Consider the following 17,258-nt stretch of genomic DNA (forward strand, 5'->3'; position numbering starts at 1 on the left):
GACACGCCAGGCACACCCTCCTAAGAGACCCTTCACACTGGCTGGTCCTGGAGTGCTGCTCCTCTCGAGATGTCTATGTGGCCTACCAACCCTGACTCAAAGCCTCCTTCAGATCTTAGCTCAAATGAGGCCGATCCAAACTATCCTGTTTTAAGCTACATTTCTGATTATTCCACTTACCCTGCTATTTTTTCCTGCATTTATTATGTGACACATTAAAAGTTACTTATGTTTATTTAATGTTTCCCCCATTAGAACGTAAGCTCCATGAAGGAAAGAATTTTTAAACCTTTTTGTTTAATGATGTATCCTTGGTGTCTAAAATAGTACCTGACACATTGTGAGTGATTAATCAGAAATATTTGCTGAATGATTTAATTAACTGTAATCTGTAGTTGCATTGGTTCAACTATGAATTCAAATCTATGAATTTGTTCATTACTGATTGGGAGCCTTTTTCTCTGACTTATTATTCTTATCCTGGATATTTGAGTTCGCTTATAAATGGCATGAAATATATAAGGAGATACTGTATGTAGGCTTTCATATATGACAATAAGTTCAATATTAACCTTATTGTAATTTTTTAAAGAATTCTTTGCAGTTACTTTAATTCTTTAATATTTTTAAATATAGAATCTATAGCTTTTAAGTAACCTATTTTTTATTGAGAGTTGAAATTTTAATATAAGTGTATTTGTCAGTATTTTGTTAAATAGCAAAATATTCCTAATTTGACTTATTTTTGTAAATTACTTGTAGACACACTCTGTGCAGTTCTAGAAAGAGACACTCTTAGTATTAGAGAATGTCGACTTTTTGGCGCTGTTGTACGATGGGCAGAAGCAGAATGTCAAAGACAACAATTGCCTATGACCTTTGGAAACAAGCAGAAAGTTCTGGGAAAAGCACTGTCCTTGATCCGCTTCCCACTGATGACCATTGAGGAGTTTGCGGCAGGTAAGGCTATAACTTGTCCAAAATCTACTTGAAACTATTGCAGTGGGCAGTCAGTCTACCTGTGTGAGAGAGAAAAAGAAGCTATTTATGTGTATATACATTTGTGTGTGTAATTTCCTCCAGTTCTCCTGATAGCCCTTGAAGATAATATTGTAGGTTATATATTTGTATTTTTTAAATTATGTTTTTTATATCTTTAAAAAATATTATAAATACATAGAAGTTAAACGGTATCTTATAGGTTTAAGATTGGGAGGGGTTAAGCACCTTACCCAGAGTTACAGTGACAGATCTTTCTGACTCGTAGGGTTGATGCTTCTTAGTTCTGTGACCAGTTCTTATTTCCCACATCAACACTGAGTATATTCTGCTTCTAAGTCATGGCCAGATTGATTTAAAAGAAAAAAACTCATAATTGTTTACAGTTATACTTCTTTATGTTCATTGGCCATTTGTATTTTTTTCTTAACATTCATGACTTTTATTCTATTGAGGTATTCAAATTTTTCTTATTATGTTCCAGTATTCTCCCAAGTTGTTTTTGCTGGTTGGAATAATTTATTTTTTCTTCCTGTAAATTGTTTATATCATCTACATAGTAAAGTGGATAAATACTGTGAACACACCTATGTGACCACACATACCTCTTTATAATACATTATCATATCCCTCCAGTCTCCATCATGCATGTCTCTCCTAGTCTTTTATCTCCCTCCCAAAGATGACTCTTTCTGGCTTCTATAAATGAGTTTTGTCTGTTTTTAAACTTACTATAAAGGAAGCCATGCATTCAGCATGTATTCTTTGTGTGTGGCCTCTTTATCTTGACACTATGTCTGTTGGATTCATCTCCGTGGCTGTGTATGGCAAAGCCACACACTGTTTCATTGCTGCATCCTCTGTATGGATGAACCATGGTTTATTTATCCACTTTACTGTTGGGACATTTGTGTTGTTTCTATATGGCACCATTGAGAACATTCTTATACCTGTGGCTTGGTGTCTATATGTGAACATTTCTATTGAGTGAGAGCAGTACAGTTGCAAAGTTGCAGAGTGTACATATGTTAGCATTGGTAGATCCTACCAAACAGTGGCCCAAAGTAGTTGTAACAGTTCACAGCCAAATACCAAACTTAGTCAAGAGTTCATTCCAGTTGCCTCATATCCTCTCCATTCAGTTCAGTTCAGTTCAGTCACTCAGTCCTGTCCGACTTTTTGCGACCCCATGAATCACAGCACGCCAGGCCTCCCTGTCTATCACCAGCTCCTGGAGTTCACCCAGACTCATGTGCATCGAGTCAGTGATGCCATCTCATCCTCTGTCTTCCCCTTCTCCTCCTGCCTCCAATCCGTCCCAGCATCAGGGTCTTTTCCAGTGAGTCATCTCTTCACATGAGGTGGCCAAAGTATTGGAGTTTCAGCCTCAGCATCAGTCCTTCCAATGAACACCCAGGACTGATCTCCTTCAGAATGGACTGGTTGGATGTCCTTGCAGTCCAAGGGACTCTCAAGAGTCTTCTCCAGCACCACAGTTCAAAAGCATCAATTCTTCAGCGCTCAGCTTTCTTCACAGTCCAACTCTCACATCCATACGTGAACACTGGAAAAACTATAGCCTTGACTAGACCTTTGTTGGCAAAGTAATGTCTCTGCTTTTTAATATGCTGTCTAGGTTGGTCATAACTTTCCTTCCAAGGAGTAAGTGTCTTTTAATTTCATGGCTGCAGTCACCATAAGCAGTGATTTTGGAGCCCCCCAAAATAGTCTGACACTGTTTCCACTGTTTCCCCATCTATTTCCCATGAAGTGATGGGACCAGAAGCCATGATCTTCATTTTCTGAATGTTGAGCTTTAAGCCAACTTTTTCACTCTACTCTTTCACTTTCATCAAGAGGCTTTTTAGTTCCTCTTTACTTTTTGCCATAAGGGTAGTGTCATCTGCATATCTGAGGTTATTGATATTTCTTCTGGCAATCTTGATTCCAGCCTGTGCTTCTTCCAGCCTAGCATTTCTCATGATGTACTCTGCATAGAAGTTAAATAAGCAGGGTGACAATATACAGACTTGACGGACTCCTTTTCCTATTTGGAACCAGTCTGTTGTTCCATGTCCAGTTATAACTGTTGCTTCCTGACCTGCATGTAGGTTTCTCAGGAGGCAGGTCAGGTGGTCTGGTATTCCCATCTCTTTTAGAATTTTCCACAGTTCCTTGTGATCCACTCAGTCAAAGTCTTTGGCATAGTCAATAAAGCAGAAATAGATGTTTTTCTGGAACTCTCTTGCTTTTTCCATGATCCAGTGGATGTTGGCAATTTGATCTCTGGTTCCTCTGCCTTTTCTAAAACCAGATTGAACATCTGGAAGTTCATGGTTCACGTATTGTTGAAGCCTGGCTTGGAGAATTTTGACGATTACTTTACTAGCATGTGAGATGAGTGCAATTGTGTGGTAGTTTGAGCATTTTTTGGCATTGCCTTTCTTTGGGATTGGAATGAAAACTGACCTTTTCCAGTCCTGTGGCCACTGCTGAGTTTTCCAAATGTGCTGGCATATTGAGTGCAGCACTTTCACAGCATTATCTTTCAGGATTTGAAATAGCTCAACTGGAATTCCATCACCTCCACTAGCTTTGTTCGATGTATATAATCTGACAGAATACTTGTATCCAGAATATGTTAGACACATATATAATGTGTGTATATACAGCTAATATCCCCCAGTCTGTGAATTGTCTTTTCATTATCTTAATGTTGTCTTTTTATAAATAGAAGATCTTAATTTTAATGAATGAATTTATCAGTCTTTTTGTTTAAGGTCAAGGCTTTTTATGTCTTCCTTAAGAAATTTTACCTGCCTCAAGGTGATAAAAGATATTCTCTTAGGTTTTCTTCTAGGAAGTTTATTGTTTTTCATTTAACTTTTCAGTCTGTAATCCAGTTGGGTTTTTGTTTTTTTGTGTTTTTTTTCCCCCACATGTGTGTGGTGTGAGGTTAGGGGTCAAGATTCATTTTTTCCCCATGTGTCTGTATATTAAAAACTATCCTTGCCCCCATGCCCAGCAGTGCTAAAGTGAAAGTATTAGTTGCTCAGTTATGTCTGACTCTTTGCAACCCCATGGACTTTAGCCCTCCAGGTTCCGCTGTCAATGGAATTTTCCAGGCAAGAATGCTGGAGTGGGCTGCCATTTCCTCCTCCAGAGGATCTTCCTGACCCAGGGATCTAACCTACGTCTCCCACATTGCAGGCTGATTCTTTACCGTCTAAGCCAGCAACAATGATAGTGAAAGTGAAACTTGCTCAGTATCCAACTCTTTGTGACCCCATGGACTAATTCTCCAGGCCAGAATACTGGACTGGGGTAGCCTTTCCCTTCTCCAGGGGATCTTCCCAACCCAGAGATCAAACCCAAGTCTCCTGCATTGCAGGTGGATTCTTTACCAGCTGAGCCACAAAGGAAGCCCAAGAATATTGGTGTGGGTAGCCTATCCCTTCTCCAGCGGATATTCCCGACCCAAGAATCAATCCGGGGTCCCCTGCATTTCAGGCGGATTCTTTACCAACTGAGCTACGGCAGTGCTAACTTTTGTAAATCATCTCACTATATATGAATGAATCTATTTCTGTAATGTTTACTCTGCTGTTGTATTGTTTATACTTGAACCAAATCTGTGGAGTTTTCATTTCTGTAGTTTTAAAGTGAATCTTGAAATCTGATAGTGAAAATCCTCTAGCTTTGTTCTTCTGGATTATCTTGGCTATTCTTGGTCTTAAGTATTTTCATATAAACATTTTAAGCAGCTTGTTAGTTTTCATCCAAAAACAGTCATGGGTTTCTGATTGGAGTTGCATAGAATCCATTAATTGATGTGGGGATAATTGATATTTTTATGATACTCTTTTTTATTCCATAAACTTTAAGTCTTTAAAAATTTCTCTTAGTAGTATTAATATTTTGAGTTTTCTGGTAGCGGTCTTGCATATTTTTTTTTGGTAGGTTTATTCTGTACATATTTGACTTGCTAAATGTTATTACAGTGATTGGTTTTTTAGTTTTCATGTCCTAATTAATTGTTTTTCAGTAGAAGTGCAGTTGGTTTTCCTGTATTGACTTTGTATCCTATACTGACCTGCTAAATTCACAAATTCTAATAATTCATTTGTAGTTCATTGTGCATAGTCTACATGTACAGTTATGTGATCTGCAAACAATGATAATTCTGTTCTTCCCTTCTAATCCTTAGACATTTCTTTTTCTTGCCTTACTGTATGACTTAGAAGCTTGAGCATGCTAAGAGGTACAGATAAGTGAATATCTTGTATTATTTCATCTTAGGCAGAAAGTTTTCAGTATTTCCCAACAGAGGAATTTATGCTTGCTGTAAATTTTTTGCAGATAGCCTTTATTGGATTAAGAAAGTTTCCTGCTATTACTACTCTACTAAGAGTTTTATTCATGAATTTTATCAAATGTTTCTCCTCTGTTGAGATAGTGATGCAGTTTTCCCCTTTAATTTTCTTAATATGCATTGTTTGATTTTCCAAATTAAACCTTTGGATTCCTTACATAGAACAGACTTGGTTGTCATGCATTATTCTTTTTATATATCACTCGATGCTCTTTACCAAATTTAAAAAATATTTTTAGGACTGCTTCATGAGAGAAATTAGTCTATAATTTTCCTTTCTTGTAATGAAATGATCAGATTTTTTATTATCAAGTTTATGCTGGACTCATGCAAAACTTAGGAATATTTCTTTTTTCATTATTTAAGAGTTTATGTAAAATTGGTGCTATTTTTCCTTAATTGTGTAGAGGAACTCATCAGTGAAGCTATCTGGATCTAGTGTTTTCTTTGTGGAAGTATTTTAATTAGAGATTCAATTTCTTGAATAGAGTAGGACTTTTCAGGTTTCCTATTTTTGTAACAGTTTCATCTAGACCTTTAATTTATTAATGTGAATTTCATAATATCCTTTTATTATCTCTGTGAAATCTAAATTATGTCCCCTATTTCATTTCTGATATTGATTTATTGTACCTTTAATCAGCCTTGCCTAGGAGTTTATCCATTTTGTTAATTTTTTCCAAGAACTGACGTCTGGCTTTATTAATTTTCTTTATTGTATATATGTTTTCCATTTCACTAATTTCTGCTTTTTTATTTATTATTTCCTTTAATTTTAATTTTCTGGGGATTATTTACTTAGTCATTATGACTTTTTGAGATATACTCAAAACAGTGGCTTTCAACTTTATTCTTTTCGTGTCTAGTTTTCTGTCTAAACATCCATTTTTCCCCCAGAAATTTTGATATATTGTGTTTTCATTACCATTCAATACAAATTATTTTCATGGTAATTTTTTTCTTGATCCAAGGGCTATAAATACATAGCTTAATTTTCAAATATTTGGGCATTTTTCTTCCCAACATTAAGACAGAAATTTCTGTTTAAGTGTTTATCCCTTAGCAGCTCCATTCTACTTGGTTTCTTGGTGTCATGGTTTTCTCTTGCTTGCGTGTAGCTTAGGAATTGACCAATACTTCAAGGAGAAGTGATGCACAAGATGTTGATCTTGTTTTTCTATTAAGTATTCTCTTCCAGATCATTGTCTGGCTGCCTTGGTAGCTTTTTGTCTCTTCAGTTGAGTGAGGACTACTGTAGTTTCTAGATTGCCCGTTTCTGTGTGACATTAAAGCTCTGTGAAGCAGATCAGCAAATATTCCAAGGGGGAAAGTGATGACAAATGTAGGGCATAATCTCAGTTTACTGTCTCAGTTGTTCACTGTTAATGTGAAATAACTGTTTTATGTACTGTTTCATCTTTAATTTCTCCAGGCTAGAATACTGGAGTGGGTAGCCATTCCCTTCTCCAGGGGATCTTCCCGACCCAGGGATCGAAACTGGGTCTCCTGCATTGCAGTCGGATTCTTTACCACCTGAGCCACCAGCGAAACCCATAGTTGTTCTCAAACATAGGTTATTCCGTCCTGCAGACTTCTTAATATTTTTATGTAGTCAAATAACATTTCTTCTTTTGCTGTTATGCATGCTGTTTTCTGTTGTGCATATTATTCTGTATTATATTTTTCAAAAATGTTTTGGGGAGAATTCCCTTTATATTCTCTATTTTGCTATTGTGTGTTTAACACTGTTTTTTTTCCTTCTAGAGATTAGGAAGTAATAAATTGTGCATTTAATTTTTTCCCCTTCAACTTTCTTAATTCTTCATTTCATAATAAAACAGTATTTATTTGCCTTCTCTATTTCAGATATGAATGTTAGTTATGATGTTTCATCCTTTCACCCTTTGACTATTATAGGTAGATTGTACACCCACACAACATGCTACAAAAATACAACTCTCTTAGACTTAACTATAGGTTGTATTGGTTTTAGTGCTCATCCCAGTGTATTCCTGATTACTTTCTTTAGATAGGTATATGGTATGTATCTGAGCGTGTTTTTCATGATCTGAAGACTTCTTTTTTCAACTAAGGAAATTTTATTATACAGGCCTTCCTTGGAGACAGTGTGGGTTAGATTTCAGACCACTGCAATAAACTGAATATCACAATAGAGGGAGTCACACAAATTGTTTGGTTTCCAAGTGCATATAGAAGTTATAGTTACACTGTATGGTTGTCTATTAAGTGTGCAGTAGTATTATGTCTTAAAAAAACAAATGCATAACTACATTTAAAAAGACTATTGCTAAAGAACACTAGAGCATTTAGCAAGTAATTTTTTTGCTGGTGGAGGATCTTACCTTGATGTTAATGGATGCTTACTAATCAGGGTGGTGGTTGCTGAAGATCAAGGTGGTCTTGGCAATTTCTTAAAATAAGACAACAGTGAAATCTGCCACGTTGATTCCTTTCACAGATTGTTTCCTTTCACAAATGATTTCTCTGTAGTAGGCAATGCTGTTGGATAGCATTTTACCCACAGTAGAACTTCTTTCAAAATTGGAGACAACCCTCTCACACTCTGCCATTGCTTTATCAACCACGTTTATGTAATACTGTAAATCTTTTGTTGTCATGTCAACAGTCTTCACAGCATCTTCACCAGGAGGAGATTCCTTCTCAAGAAACCTCGTTTCTCATCTGTAGAAGCAGCTCCTTATGTGTTCAAGTTTTACCATGAAAGTGCAGCAGTTTAGTCACATTTTCAGGCTCCACTTCTAATTCTAGTTGTCTTCCTGTTTGTGCCACATCTGCAGTTACTTTCTCCACTGAAGTCTTTGAACCTCTCAGTGTTATGCATGAGGGTTGCAATTTACTTCCTCCAAACTTTGTTTGGTTTTGGTATTTTGACCTCTTCCCATGAATCATAAATGTTCTTAGTAGCATTTAAGATGGTGACTCCTTTCCAGATTTTCAGTTTACTTTGTCCAGATGCATCAAAGGAATGAATCACTGTCTGTAGCTTTACAAAATGTACTTCTTAAATAATAAGGCTTGAAACTCTACATTCTTTGATCCAAATTTAGCATAAATTTGGGACCCTAGGATTTTCAGAATGGTGAATGAGCCTTAACTTCAGCTGAATGTCACCAGCTGTATTAATCCCTAGCAAGAGAGTCAACCTGTCCTTTGAAGGCAAGCATTGACTTCTCCTCTCTAGCTGTCACAGTCCTAGATGACATCTTCTTTCAATGGAAGGCTGTTTGTCTACATTGAAAATCTATTGTTTTGTGTAGTCACCTTCATTAATTATCTTAATTAGATCTTCTAAATAACTTATTTCATCTTCTGTGTCAGGTACTTCACCTTGCCCTTCTATGTCAGGAGGCAACTTCTTTCCTCACACCTCCTGAACTAATCTCTGCTGGCTTTAGATATTTCTTCTGCAGCCTCCTCATTCCTCTCAGCCGTCACAAAATTGAAGAGAGTTAGGCCTTGCCCTGGATTAGACTCTGGCTTAAGGGACTGTTGTGGCTGGTTTGATCTTCTATCCAAACCACTCAGACTTCTTCCATATCAGCTTTAAGGCTGTATCACTTTCTTATTATTTATATGTTCAGTGGAGAAGCACTTAATTTTCTTCAAGAATTTTTCCTTTGCATCCACAGCCTGGCTAATGTTTGGTGCTAGAGATCTAGCTTTTGACATGCCTTCCTCATTCAACTTAATCATTTCTAGCTTTAGATTTAAAGGAGACATGTGTGACTGTTGCTTTTTCTTGAAACACTTAGGAAGACACTGTATGGTTGTTAATTTGCCTTATTTCATTATTGTGGTATCTCAGGAGGAGATGGGAATGGCTGATCAGTGGAGCATTCAGAACACACACATTTATCCATCAAGTTCACAGTATTATTATGGGTGTGATTCAAAACTATTACAGTAGTAACATCAAAGGTAACTGATCACAGATCATCATAACAAATACAATGAAAAAGTTTGAACTGTTGTAAGAATTACCAAAATGTGACACAGAGGCACAAAGTGAACACATGCTGTTGGAAAAATGATGGCAACAGACTTGTTTGGTGCCACAAACCTTTAATTTGTGGAAAAAACTGAAAATGTATCTGCGAAACAAGTGAGATGTGCCAGTACCTTGAATTATTGCATCATCCTATTTTTGTTAGTTCGTAGGAATGCTAGTTACTGTATGTTAATCTCTGCTTTTTATCATCCATTTTAATAACCTTTAACATTTTAATTCTTTTGTCTTACCTCTTGTTATTCTCAGAAAGTTACATGAGTTTTCACCTCCGTCTCTCTTCTGATCTTATACAGTTCTAGTTCTGTTGTTTTTTTTCCCCTCTAAAATGCATGTTTTAAGTTTGTAATTGTATTTTTTCTTCTTTATAGTCTCTATTCAGACTTTTCTCTATCCAGAGATTCCAAATGAACCATAGTGCTAGGTCTGGCAGGTTGATATATTTTGTGTGTGATATTTTAAAATTTTTTATTAAAAATTAGGGTGTTTTCTGTTAAAATCTGATATATAGCTTCCTAAACCAAATTTCACTGCAGATGGTGATTGCAGCCATGAAATTAAAAGACGCTTACTCCTTGGAAGGAAAGTTATGACCGACCTAGATAGCATATTAAAAAGCAGAGACACTACTTTGCCAACAAAGGTCCATCTAGTCAAGGCTATGATCTTTCCAGTGGTCATGTATGGATGTGAGAGTTGGAGTGTGAAGAAAGCTGAGTGCCTTAGAGCTGATGCTTTTGAACTGTGGTGTTGGAGAAGACTCTTGAGAGTCCCTTGGACTGCAGGGAGATCCAGCCAGTCCATCCTAAAGGAGATCAGTCCTGGGTGTTCATTGGAAGGACTGATGCTGAAGCTGAAACTCCAATACTTTGGCCACCTCATGTGAAGAGTTGACTCACTGGAAAAGACCCTGATGCTGGGAGGGATTGGGGGCAGGAGGAGGGGACGATAAAGGATGAGGTGGCTGGATGGCATCAACAACTCACTGGACATGAGTTTGGGTAAACTCCAAGAGTTGGTGATGGACAGGGAGGCCTGACGTGCTGTGATTCATGGGGTCTCAAAGAGTTGGACGCAACTGAGCTGAACTGAAACCATGTTTCTGGTATATTGCAGTCTCTTATCTAAATTGTTTTTCCAGCCTTGGAAGAGATCTCCTGGCATCTTTTATGAGTAATAGCATTTATTCCTGGATAAATTTAAGCAGTTTGGAGTTTTCTCAGAAGCAGTGAGTGAGAGAAGTATAGATATGTTGCTTTCACAACTCTTCCAAGTCTTAACTCCTGCCCTCTGCTAATTTCAAAATCCCACGGTGAAAGAGCACTGTGCCATCTATTTCCACCTGTACATATTCCATTGTTCAATTATAGCCTCAGACAGGTGAGGATTGGAAAGGTCAGGATAACTTGTCTACCACCGTAAGCATTTCTTCACTTCTCCTTTCTGGTAAACAGAATCCTCAGAGAGGGTGAATGGATAGCAAAGTCCAGAGATCTTTCTCTGATCTCAAGGTTTCACCTAAGCTTGGATTTATCAGTGATTTGTACACTTATATACTAGGTTAACCTCAGATGAATTTAGTAAAAGTTTTAAATATATGCTAAAATTACATATTATTATGCTGCTAAGTCACTTCAGTCGTGTCTGACTCTGCGACCCCATAGACGGCAGCCCACCAGGCTCCCCAGTCCCTGGGATTCTCCAGGCAATGTAATATGTAATTACAAAATTACATATTGAGCAAGTTCCGGGAGTTGGTGATGGACAGGGAAGCTTGGCGTGCTGCAGTCCATGGGGTTGCAAAGAGCTGGGCACGACTGAGCAACTGAACTGAACATATGCTAAGATTTTTTTTACCTCATTTTTACTTTACATCTTTCCCATTTGAATTCACCTTATGTGGAATACTACACAGTTAGGAATTGTAGTGAAGTTAGTTTTACTGAGGTTTATGCTTTTATTTCTACAGGTCCTGCTCAGTCTGGAATTCTGTCAGATCGGGAGGTGGTCAATCTCTTTCTTCATTTCACTGTCAATCCTAAGCCCCGTGTTGAATACATTGATCGACCGAGATGCTGCCTCAGAGGAAAGGAGTGCTGCATCAATAGGTTCCAGCAAGTAGAGAGCCGGTGGGGCTACAGTGGCACGAGTGACCGGATCAGGTATTAGCCATATTGGAGTCTCAGGAGTGGACAGGGCAGTGGTTAGCCTTTGACTCACTGTTCATATCCTGGGAGATGATTAACCACATTTTATTTGATACTTTGTTTAATACATGTCTAACTTGATACAGCAATAAGGGAGGCTTACTGGTCTCCTTACTGAATTATGAGCGTGGGAACCTTTTAGGAAACAAGGAAGGAAGGATTGAATGGGTCTATGAGTTTTGTAAGGCTTATCTCTGGTGGGGAGCTGAAGTCTAGACCTTAATTGATCAAACACTGTTTTAAGAGTCTTAGGGCTACAGTTTAATACATTGAACATTAACTCAGTTTAGTGTAAGTTTTTTCTTTGCATAGATGTTACATGGAAAATATCTCATATACATTTATAACAATTTTGAATGGGAAAAACATTTTTAATCTTAAAAGATGTATGCATGTAATCCTTTCGGAATTTATATTTGCCCTACCGTGTTTCTTAGGCTAACTGTGAAAATAGGATATGTATCTGTTTTCATATTGAATGTTAATAGCACTTTGGTATAAAACTAGAAACTAACACCAAGTCTGTTTAAAACTAGAACTCCCAAGGGGGAGAGGACACCTGTAAATATTGGGTTAAAATAGAAATAAAAATGCATTTGTGGCCTATTTAGTAGTAATTCACACAATGAGAATACTATATATGAAAACTTAGGGGATGAGGCCAAAGCATCACAGAGAGAATTAGCAATAATTAACTGCCTTTACTAAATAGAGTAGAAATAAATGATTTAACCATTTCACCCATGAAGGTAGAAAATGAATAGCAAAAAACCATATGAAAAGAGAAAAGAAATAGATAAACATAGAAATTAATGAATTAAAAATAGTACATTGCTAAATCCATAAGCTGGTTCCTGAAAAAGACCAATAAAGTAAACCTCTAGCAAAGGTAATAAAGAAACTACATCTACAAATAATGGAATATAATCATATACTGAGGATGTTTTTATTTTAATTCTGGGTTTACTCTGTGCTAATAAATTGAACATCTTCATGGAATGGATCATTTTATAGGCAAATATAAATAATCAAAATTGACTGAAGAAGAAAGCCTGACTAGACCAGTTACCATGGAAGAAATTAAAAGTTATCAAAGAACTGTCCCTTCACAAGGTGGTTTTGACAGGTGAGTTTGATCAGACCTTCAGGGAACAAATTGTTTCCTTGAACATTCAAAGAGGAAAATACTTCTTGGTTAATTATTGAAGGAAGCCTAACCCTTATACAGGAATCTAACAAGCTCACTGATATAGAAAAGACATCCTACCTAAAATAGCTTATTGAATCTAGCAGTACCTCACAAGGATAATACTATAAAAGCAAGTAGATGTAAATCAGAAATAGGTGTACATCAACTGTACTCCAGTTTTAAGAAAAGATAAATCAGAGTTGGAAAAATACATCCAGTGGAGATAAATATGCAAGATCCAAGTTCTGCCATCTTAAGTTTGGTTCTGAAGCTGTAAAGTTATAGAAATTGAAGTGTTCATAACAAGAAAGGCACACATATTGCTCAGGAGAAGGGTGGCCATTTCAGATACAGAGACTTAAGTTCCTCCTGTGGTTTCTTAGAAAGAGGACACTGAGCGATACATTGAACATCTTTTAAAGTAACATCCATCCAACAGTGAATTTTGTAGGGCTATTCCTAAAAAAGTCCATCAATGGAAAAGGAGTGCAAAGAAACCATAAAAGGGAAAGTTTGTTTGGAGTTTGAAAGAATGGCTCAATACTAGGAAACGTGTTACTTTAATTCACCATGGTAGCAGATCAAAGAAAAATAAACAGTGTATTTGGATTGATGTCAAAACTTTTGATAAAATTTCACCTTCAATCCAGGTATAACTGTTAATAGGCTGGGTCTAAAGGAATACTTATTTTAACACAACAGACTATCGAACCCTCAAGATAGGGGTGCCTGGTAACGTTGCTGATTTCAGCAATATTGTTTTAACGCTTGATTGATGTAGGCATAAAGGATAAAGAAACATAGTAATTAGCGCAGCATTGTGAATCAAGTATACTTCAATATAAATAAATAACTATTGGAAAGGAAGAGTCTTTTTCATTTTTTGTAGATAACATCTGTGTTATATCCATCAGATCTGTTTCTCCTTTTATAATTTGTATTCCCCCTTTAGTAACCTGAAATGAAATTTATAATGTGTTTCTTTTTCTTTTTTTCTTTTAAGAGTAACTTTTTCTTGTATAATTATTTAGTTTTAGCTTTTTCTCATTGCAGCGAGCGGGAGCTATTCTCTAGCTGCAGTGCCTGGGCTTACTGCGGTGGCTTCTCTTGTTGCAGAGCACAGGCTCTGGAGCACTGGCTCAGTAGTTGTGGTGCACAGCCTTAGTTGCTCTGCACATGTGAAATCCTCCCGGATCAGTGATTGAACGCATGTTCCCTATGGATTCTTTATCACTGAGCCACCAGGGAAGCCTGTATTTCTTTTTTTTTAAGTGGTATAATGGCTTAGATATAATGTAAAGGAAAATAAATGTAACTGATAGTAAAATAAAATGCATACCTCAACATGTAGGCACTTGGGCAGCAACAAAAGACAAGAAGCAATCAGACGTAGTACCTGTGCACACCAGCACGCTGAGACAGCTGCAGGTGCAGAGAACAGGATGTGGAGTGCTGCTAGTTTTGTCATTTTCTTTAAAGGTTTTCAAGCAAAGCACATTACAGTCCATCCTATTTTTCCATATTTGAGAACTCATCTACTCGCTAGAATTTATTTGTGACCCCCAAGTCAACACCGGTAGTGTGTTCTCAGTCATTCCCAGGAAAGATTTGAATCATTCATAGAATTTAAGATTATACTCCACATAAGTCGGGTGTGTGTGTTGTTGTTTAGTCGCGAAGTCATGTCTGACTCTTTTGCGACCCCATGGACTGTGGCCCTCCATGTTCCTTTGTCCATGGGATTTCCCAGACAAGAATACTGGAGTGGGTTGCCATTTCCTTCTCCAGAGGATGTTCTCAACCAGGCATTGAACCCTCATTTCCTGCATTGGCAGGAGCCTCCAGGAAAGCCCAGGGTGTGTATACATATTCCCCCAAGAGCAGTGGTTTAGTATTTGCTGATTCTTTGTGAAAACTATAAAATATAACTGCCACAAACAATGAGAATTGACCAAAATTCTACTTGCTTGATTTGAATTGTAATCACCTCTTGTAAAAGTCCGTGAATATTAAAATTACCGTAAAAATCTTTGGTCTATAAATAAGTTTTAATTAGGTTCAAAGCTCATAGTTAAAAACAGGTGTTTTATCTGCATGAATTCTGACTGGACACTTGAACTAATTGGGGTTCTTTTTATTGGAAGCCTGTCCCAAGCATTGCAGTAAACCTGGTGGACCTGGCTGCCTGCTAGTAGTGCTTCATAATCCTCATGAAAACAGAACATACCTCCTTGGGGTGGAAAGCCTTTTGAGAACAAGTGTTCAACCCAGACAGCTTCGGGATCAGTAAAAATCTGTTAGAATCAATTAAAAAAAATAGTGGTCAGTTACAAAATGTATTTGCAAAAGCCAGTGATGTTCTCATGTCATTAAAATTCCATTACAGGGATGGATGGTGCTGGTGGTTAGCAGCAGTGTGAATGTGCTTAATACCACTGAACTAGGGACTTTAAAATACTTAAGATTGTACATTTTGTTATATATTTTGCCATAGTAAAAATTTTTAGGGAATTGCCTGGCAGTCCAGTGGTTAGAAGTTAGCACTTTCACTGCAGAGGCCCAGGTTCAATCCTCGGTCAGGGAAACTAAGATCCTGCCAGCCACACAGCACAGCCCTCCCCCCAAAATTTAATGTTTGAATTTTCATTTTTAATAGTAAAAACAGACCCACCTGCAATAGTAACAAATAACAAAGTAGCAGAATTAAATCCTATAGGAAATGTACAGTGTGGTATACCACCTGAAGAACTGGAGAACTTTGACTAAAATCAGACAGTGTCTTTCCAGACTAACTCTGTGTTATGCAGTTCCTTATAGAGGTCACATGTTTTGGGTAGGGAGGGGTGGGTTGGCAAAACTATTCCAAAATTAATCTGCAAAAATAAATATTTCTTTTAAGAGAGTGGTATTAATATGAAAAATATTGTAAAGCTATAATAAGATAGTGTATATAAAGAGTTCAGAAACCAATCTAATGTAAAATGAACATTCAGAATGTGAGGTAAGAATTAACCACTGGAAAAATAAAGTTCAGTCTTTACTGATGCCATCTTCCAGCATTTGCATAAATGAAAATTTTAACATTAAAAAAATGAAACTGAGAAAGTGTTGGAACAGAATATTTATTATAAGGATGAGATAGGCCTTTCTAGACTTGGCATAGATCATAATTAGACTACAAATAAGTCAGAATGTTTATATCTAAAACCACCATAAAATTGAAAGATAAATGACAAATGAAACTTTCTGAAATGAATATTACTGACAAAGCATGAACTTTCAAATCCACATGAAAAAGACACTCCTCAGCCAAGAAAAATGGGAAAGAACATGAGTGGGATTTTCATTAAAAGAGAAAATCCAGTAGACTGTATGCATAGAAGCAAATGTGCTGACTCATTAATGGTGGTGGTGGTGGTTTAGTCACTAAGTCGTGTCCAACTGTTGCGACACCATGGACTGTAGCCTACCAGGTTCCTCTGTCCATGGGATTCTCTAGGAAAGAGTACTAGAGTGGGTAGCCATTTCCTTCTCCAGGGGATCTTCCTGATCCAGGAATCAAACCCAGGTCTCCTGCATTGCAGACAGATTCTCTGCTGACTGAGCTAAGAGGGAAGCCCAAACTCATTAATAATCAAATATAAATAGAATTTGTCAGTCATCAGTTTCTCAACAGTAAAAAGATGATACTTGTAGTTGAGAGTGAGATAGCAGTGATTTTGATTCCTTCTTGGGTGTAAAGTTTTATAATCTGCCCAGAAAGCAGTTTGATAAAGTTCATCTAATGCCTTAAGAATATACCTTTTATTTTCCCCAGAAAATCTCCTTACAGGAATTTATTCTAGGAAATAGTCAAGGCACTGTGAAATGATTTAGCTATAAGATTGTTCATCATGGCATTGTTATATAACAACAAAAATTGCAAACAACCTTGATTATCTAACAAATGGGAATTAGTTAAATGAATCGGTAATAATCTTTCACCTTTTTATATGAAGTTATAAAAATATATACTGACATGGTTTTTAAAATAGCACATGTATATTCACAGAAAAAAGTCTATTTTTCTGTTCTTTAAAAATAGAAGTAAAAGTCTGAAAGGGAAATGCACCAAATTAAAAATGAAGTTATCTCTAGATAGTATATTTAGAGTTGCTTTAAATTTTTCCTCTTATTTGTTTAGCTACATTTTCTAACTCTTTAAAATAGTATATTGCTTTTTTATAATAAAAGCTATATTATAAATTTTTAAAATTTTAAGGAGAGTCTCATACTGGGAGTTTTAGCATGATGTTTAAGAGTGTGACCTTTTGATTCATGCAGCACTGGGGTTGTGTCCCAGCTCAGGTATGCAGTTTTGATCCAGGCAGGTTGATTTCTCTAAACCTCAGTTTCTTCAACTATAAAAACTGACAGTGATGAAAATAATACTGTTACTTAGTT

General features: G+C 36.8%; 1 protein-coding gene across 3 annotated transcripts in view; it reads left to right on the forward strand.

Annotated features, from left to right (window-relative positions):
- The window catches only part of BTBD1 (BTB domain containing 1), a 47,326-nt gene that overhangs the window by 22,880 nt on the left and 7,188 nt on the right, over positions 1-17,258 (forward strand). For all 3 annotated transcript variants that reach the window (XM_018066349.1, XM_018066350.1, XM_018066351.1), the window contains 2 exons: positions 763-960; positions 11,389-11,581. In XM_018066349.1, the coding sequence (XP_017921838.1) occupies positions 763-960; positions 11,389-11,581 (391 nt within the window). The remainder of the gene's footprint in view (positions 1-762; positions 961-11,388; positions 11,582-17,258) is intronic.

The sequence above is a fragment of the Capra hircus genome, chromosome 21, assembly GCF_001704415.2.
Source record: "Capra hircus breed San Clemente chromosome 21, ASM170441v1, whole genome shotgun sequence".
Taxonomy (NCBI): domain Eukaryota; kingdom Metazoa; phylum Chordata; class Mammalia; order Artiodactyla; family Bovidae; genus Capra; species Capra hircus.